The 6,861-nt window shown below is 37.3% G+C and overlaps 1 protein-coding gene across 1 annotated transcript in view; it reads left to right on the plus strand.

Moving 5' to 3' along the window:
- The window catches only part of CCDC88C (coiled-coil domain containing 88C), a gene marked incomplete at its 5' end in the record, with an annotated part of 72,830 nt that overhangs the window by 48,146 nt on the left and 17,823 nt on the right, over positions 1-6,861 (plus strand). Inside the window, 3 exons of the mRNA XM_008948774.1 lie at positions 1,929-2,075; positions 3,521-3,665; positions 6,606-6,787. Coding sequence (XP_008947022.1) covers positions 1,929-2,075; positions 3,521-3,665; positions 6,606-6,787 — 474 coding nt within the window. The remainder of the gene's footprint in view (positions 1-1,928; positions 2,076-3,520; positions 3,666-6,605; positions 6,788-6,861) is intronic.

Consider the following 6,861-nt stretch of genomic DNA (forward strand, 5'->3'; position numbering starts at 1 on the left):
CCTTCTTTTGGCTGTGGTCCAGATTGAATATAATGATCTAGTGAAGTAAACTCTTGTCATGCTCCTGTGTAATGACAGGTATTCTGGCCATTTAAATCACGCCCAGAACCTTTTTTGGTTGTGTATTTCTTCTGGTCTGTCATCTGTTTAGTAGCCTTTTTATGTTGCCCTGAAGTGACCCTTTTAGGTCAGACTTGGCCCAAAATGCTGGGTCTGTAAAATTAGTGTTTCATTATTACTTACATACTCAGACATTGTAATTGTGGCAGTTGAACCACTTCACAAGCACTGACATACTTGTCCTTTCAATGCTACTGTAGTAGGGAAGTTTTTCTGCCCGTTTTGCAAGTTGGTAGCTGACCCACTGAACGATCAAGGGTAATATGGTACTGCAAAAGGTAGGCTTGCAATATTATGCCATCTGCAGTCAAGATACAGCAAACAACTAAGATTACTTGTTATAGAAGGCCATTAAATCATGGGCCCCTGTAGTATGAAAAGGCAAGCAGAGTGGCTATCATTAGACATTCTTAACTTGTGCTTTTCAGCTATCTTTTTCTTTCTTTTTTTTTTGTTTTAATTAACTGCCATATAAGGTTTCTTAAGGCTGATTCTACCCCCAAAAATGAGAAGGTAGTTGCTGATTAAGCAGTGAAAGTGATTTACTCAGGATTGGTCATCTTTCAGGAATCTACTTGGCTGGGATGTTTGTGGTCTGAGAGAGCAGACATGAACACTGATGTCAGCAGAGATTTCTCGTTTTGAAGACAGTTGTCCAGGAATAAACTTGTCCAGCCAGAAGCATTTCATCCTGCCTGTGTGCACATTTTCTGGTTTTGCATATTTTATAGGAGTGGGGGAAGGGATGGGGAGAGGAGAGATGACAGTAAAGAAAAACTAAAGGAAACTTCTTCAGAGAATCAGATTATCTGCTGCTTGCTCCATCGTAAGTGTTCTGGGCAAAAATCCTTCCTGTATCCATTTAGTCTTTTAAATGCTGATATGTTCCTGCCATAGAAAATTTTTGACTCAAGACCTGTATGAGGATCAGCAACAGTAAAAGCTTAGCAGTGAGGTATTGTAACTTGAAATAAGAGGTAATTTAGTAACTGTGTTTAAAAGGTGAACAAGAATACATGGCCAGATTTTATATTTGGGACATTTCATGTTTCTAGAGATAAGATACTTGAATGCATAGATCTTCATTTGTTTCTCTGCAAGGAATGTTTGGAGTGCAATATAATTAACTTGTTTCCAGTGCTGTGGCTACAGGAGAATAGTAAATTAAACTTCTACTCAGTAAAAACAGATCCAAAAGTTGTAATGGATAAGCAATGTGGATTGTGTAGTTAATACTCACATGTTTGAGGTTGGCATGGTGTGTGTGTGTGAAGTCATACATATAAAACAACAACTTAAAATTCTGTTGATCAGAGAGAGAAATTTCTTTAAACTTCTACATCTAAGTGTGCCGAAAGAGGGATATGGACAAAATATGTATTGATGAATAGTGCTCCCCAACATGTTCCGGGTACACTCTAACATTCCTTGAAAGTAAGTAATCTATCTTGAAACTGGGAACTACAGTGAATTGGCTAAGGAAATTGTATTATAACAGTGGAATTGGAATTGAACTGTTACTTTTCTGTGTCTTGAGTTTCTTTGGTGCACCACTTGATCTAACTTCATATAAAGCAAAAGGTACTCCATTAAACCTCGAAAATTCAAGGAAAAACAGTAAGAAATACTAGATTTACTTGCATGAATGACTCACAGATAATTGTAATATCTCCCATTAAAACCAGGTCAAAACACTTTTATGAAACAAATGTGTCAAATTTCTTGTGTTTTGCAGCATCAGTTTGTGAAAGTCACTTTCTTTGAAAAGTCAGTTTATGTAAAGAGATTAATTTTTTTTTCCTCCTTAGGAATTAAGAGAAGACAACATCATATTAATTGAAACAAAGGCCATGCTAGAAGAACAGCTAACAATGGCAAGAGCTCGTGGTGATAAACTGCATGAATTAGAAAAGGAAAATTTGCAGCTGAAATCCAAACTTCATGATGTAGAGCTGGTATAACCTCTTTTTCATTCTGCTAATTTTTTAAACTTCTGGTTTTATGCTAGGTTACAGATTCATGTCACAGAAACCAGTGGAGACAGGCTGATAAATCAATAGTGCTTTTAAAGAGGTCTTTAGTTTGGACCTTGTGTACGTGAATTCTTGAAATAGTATATTGTTAACAGTGTAAATTATGCCAATGATACTTTGTGTGAGACTGAATTTAATTTTACCCAAGAAGGTATATCACAATTTTGAAACACAGATAGCTTTCATACGTACTGATAATGGAGGTATTAAAATCTGTTGGTTAGGTAGAGGAAATGAAGTCTACTGTAGTAAATGATATTTCCTGTTGGAAACAAACCCCTCAGCTATTACAGTGACTTTAAGAAGCACTGTAAAAGACAAGAAATGGCAAATTTTTTTTTCTGTGTAAACCAGAGATAGGGCTTATTGCTTCATAGGCAAGGAAATGTAAGAAGCTGCAGTGTCTACAAACAAAAAACAACATTGGCTTTTATAATCCCACTAGAAATAATAAATAGTTCTTCATCTCTTGTGTTGTACTTAACAGTCCTCCTCTTATCCCTCTGTGTTTTGATTTCTTGTGTGTTTAACTATGTAAGGGTCTAAGTGTATGGGATTTCCAAGAGGATCTGTTTGAAACAAAGATGTTGAGTGTGCTGTATGGAGTTATGTTTAATGACTGATTCATGGCATTTTAAGGGTCATGTCAGGCTCCAGGCTGTCCAAAGTGGCTGATGATTTTGAATGATGCTTTTCTGGGTATCTTGTTGAAGTTTCTGGTTCAGTTTTTTGAACTTTGGGCATTTCTGAATGCTTTCTGAAAATTTGAGACCCTCTGAGGCACCACTTCAGCACCCACAAATGCAAATGGCCAAAATAATCACAAGAAGCAATAATAGATTCATTCTCCAGATCTGTTTTCTAGATATTTTAAAACCCAAATTGAGGCAGATATTAATTGCCAATCCATGTGACTGCATCCCAATTTGACGTGATGAATTAAAGAAGCTCAGCAGAACTCAAGATTGTATCTGCAGAGGCTCCAGTGTGTCAGTGCATGATGCTGCATGTTTTTGAAGAGCTTAGCTCCAGAGACAGCTTGAACCCAGCCTGCCGTACTAGCCCTGGCTTGTACTGGCCCTGTCATCACCAAGTATATTCTCACTTCAGCCACCCTCCCTCCAAGAATATCATGGACATGAGCTGACTCTAAATAGGGCCAGCTGAGTGTGTCTGCACTGCATTCGGTGGCCCATGTAGCCCACAGCCAACATCTCGTGCTTTGCATGTATTTCAATATAAAAGCACACAGTGTTTAAGGAGATTCTTCTACCCTCAATGTGTGTTGTCCTTGTAGCAGTTCAACTGACAGAACAATCTTATGGACAAGCTGAACATGCATTTTCATTCATGTGTGTCTTATACAGGACCGAGACACAGACAAGAAGAGAATTGAAGAGCTGCTGGAGGAGAACATGGTCTTGGAGATTGCACAGAAACAGAGCATGAACGAATCTGCACACTTAGGCTGGGAACTAGAGCAACTGTCTAAAAGCACAGATCTTGCAGACAGTGAGTACCAGCTGGGGAAGCTGTTTCTCTGTTTGTGGTAGCTTTCAGAGTAGACAGGCTGGTTGGCTACAGTAGGTAGGCTTCCCACAACTCCACTGCAAGCAGAGTCAGCTCTTATGTGATTAACTTGGACGTGGGACAAGATGTTAATGTGGAAGGCGGGGGCACCTGGTGGTGGTCTCCTAATTGGCTCCCACCCAAGGCTGACCAGACCCTGGGTGAAAACCAATTAGGAGGGTCTTTCTTACCTGGTTGTGGAAATCATCCAATTGCCAACCCTCATTCAGGGCTGGGGGTTTAAATGCCAGCACTTCAGTTGACTGAGATGAGAACATAAGTTGGATTTCCCTCATTCAGTTAATTGGCTTTGAACTTAGTTTTTACAACTTCTTATGTATTCATTCTAGTTTATTTGACATTCTTTGGAAAGCATTAAAATATTTTATTTTGTTCATCATTGAGTAACTTTTCACTAAATGATAAAAATTTTTAAAAAAGAAAGCTTTGTAAATGACACAGCAGAAATGTCACATTGAACACTGGATATTTCTAACTGAATGGCTGGGAGGAGTCTGTGATCTTTAGTATTCTTTAGTACAATTATTACAGACAATTAGCTGGTCTTTAAGTCCCAGGAAGTAGTGTATGCTGAAGTCATTTATTTTTACTAGATACTGAAAAATGTGTACAGTTGAAATAACTGACTGAATATTTTTTCTGAATGGTTGATTTGATTTCCGTAACTATCACAAACATAACTAATTCTTCCTTCACTAGTCAGGTTTTAGCATTGGTTTCTGTGTCTAACATTCATTCTGTCTCTAACTCCAGCCTAAATAAAAATACCAAACGGAACTTGGGAAATACAAGTGATTTTGTGCAGTTGAATGTGCAGCTTTTATTGGTTACTCACCTGATTATGCCAAGACTTGCGTCTCTGGCTTTGTGTACCCAGAACACAACTTGGATCAAAGGAAAAAAATTAGTAAGCAGATGGTCAGCTTTCAGTAAAGCTGTCTAGAAAAAGCTTTGTTTTGTAAAATAACTGAACGTGTCCAACATGAATTCTCAAATCCGCTTGCTCTCAAGGATCTGAGGTCTCTTTACTAATACTAATGGCTAATTGTTACTTTTAATTAATAATCTTGCAAAGCAGGTTTACTGTAGCCTAAGAAGTGAATGACATTCTGTTCCTCCTTATGTGTAATTAAGGGTATTGCTTACTCTGTTAGTCAGCGGGGGGAAAACCACAGTTCTCTCAAAACTTAGACATGTTGATGAAGAGTATTTCAGGGAAATGTAAAACCGTTTAATTGTCTGGCTTAGTTCAAATAGCAAGTTTTGACCCCATCCTGATTTGGTTTCACTAGTGATGTAATAGAAGGAAGGATGGTAGTTTTATTATCTCTTATTTATAAATTTCTGACAAACAGTATTAAAAATTTGCTTAACAGATTGATTTTAAAAAAAAAAAAGATTCGTTCACTGCACTGAGGCTTATCATTTCAGCATTGGAGCTCCAGAACCTCTCTGATTAACCAAAGGAAAAGAGAGTAAGAGGAACAGAGAACATCAATAATCTTTTCTATTCAGTGGGAAAATAAAGTAGTGAAGGAAGCCTGATTTCAAAAAGAAACCTAAGAACAATAAACTTGGAAATTTTACATGATTTCACTGAAGTTTTGTTGTACTTTTATGGTATAATTCTCATCAAGAAGCTTCATTTCCATGCATGTTGCTGTACTGAATATGGGTTGTTTGTACAAATGGAGTCTGTCTGTGAAGCTCTTCTGGAAAGTCTCCTGTTATGGGATTTCAAATTGAGTCTGCAAAGGTGTCAGATAACAAGATTTTACCTGCTAGCTTGCAGTATTTTATTCAAAATAATTTAAAAAATAAGCATGGAAAAAAGACACTTAGATGGGCTTTGCTTCAGGACAGGATTCAAGGGGAGTGTTTAGTTAATGTTTACTATTGAGTCTTCATGTGACTAAAATTCTCCAGGTGATGCTCCATAAAAGACATAAATGGGATTTTAACATTCTCAGAAACTTGACATTTTGAAAGTACTCAGTGTGCTGTATGTCATAGTGCTGATTATTTAGCAGGATAAATAATAGTTTTCTGAAATTTAAAGACAACGTTAAAGCCAATATATATGCAATGCGGTTTCGAGGTGAAGAGTAGCGATTATTGCATGTGAAACAGAGGGTTACTGTTATATTTAGGAGCTGAGCAGAGGAATGAACAGAACGATGAGACTTTGGGATTTAAGGCTGAAAGGTATTGAGACTTAATCTACAAAGATTTGGAGTAAAACAACATCCATGTTGTAAAACTTGCATAAATTTTGTTAGTTCTGAGATTTCAACTTCAAATGCTTCTTTATGATCAACATTCTGATGGATGTCCTGTGCTTTGTAGTAAAATATTCTCCTGGCTTCAGCATATGCTTGACCAAGTAGTTGTGAAGATAAGCACTGGAATTAGTTTTTGTAATAAATGTTTGTTACTGAATATGATTGAATACTTAGTTTTCACTAGCTTCTAGGTAGTGCACCATCTTGCTGTTTTCAGACAACTCACAGTGGCTTACTTTCAGCCTCAGTTTCTTTCCTCTGATGGAATTCTATGAGAGGGTATCTAAGTATATTTTGCTACTAACATTAAGCATGCTACTAATGTGGCTAAAGCAACTTTAAGAAGAATTAGGAAAGTAAGTAAAAGACAACTTTTATGATGGTTATCTGTTCAGAAACTTTTTATTTATTAAAGGTCTTAATCGTTATCTGTGAAAATGGTTTCTGTATTTAGCAAAGTGTTACTGAAATGGTTTGTGTCTGACTGCAATTATCATCATATAAGTGAATCTTAAGGACCTAGGAAGGGAGACGCTTGTGTATTGGTTAGTGCCACCTTCTGATTCTCATGTTTCAACAGCCAGAAAATCCTTTGTGTTTGAGTTGAATGAATGTGCTTCCAGTCGTATACTGAAGCTAGAGAAGGATAATCAGAGCTTGCAGAACACAATCCAAGAGCTGAGAGATGCCTCCTTGACCTCCAAAGAGAGCAGCCTAAAGTTTGTGGAACTGGAAAAGGAAAACCAACAGCTTAGCAAAAAGGTAATTTGCTCACAGGAACAAACAGAGCTCTTTGAATTGTAAACACAGTGTATGTGGGGCTGTATGGCATTCCT

This window comes from Merops nubicus, unplaced genomic scaffold (assembly GCF_000691845.1).
Source record: "Merops nubicus isolate BGI_N331 unplaced genomic scaffold, ASM69184v1 scaffold35211, whole genome shotgun sequence".
Classification (NCBI taxonomy): Eukaryota; Metazoa; Chordata; class Aves; order Coraciiformes; family Meropidae; genus Merops; species Merops nubicus.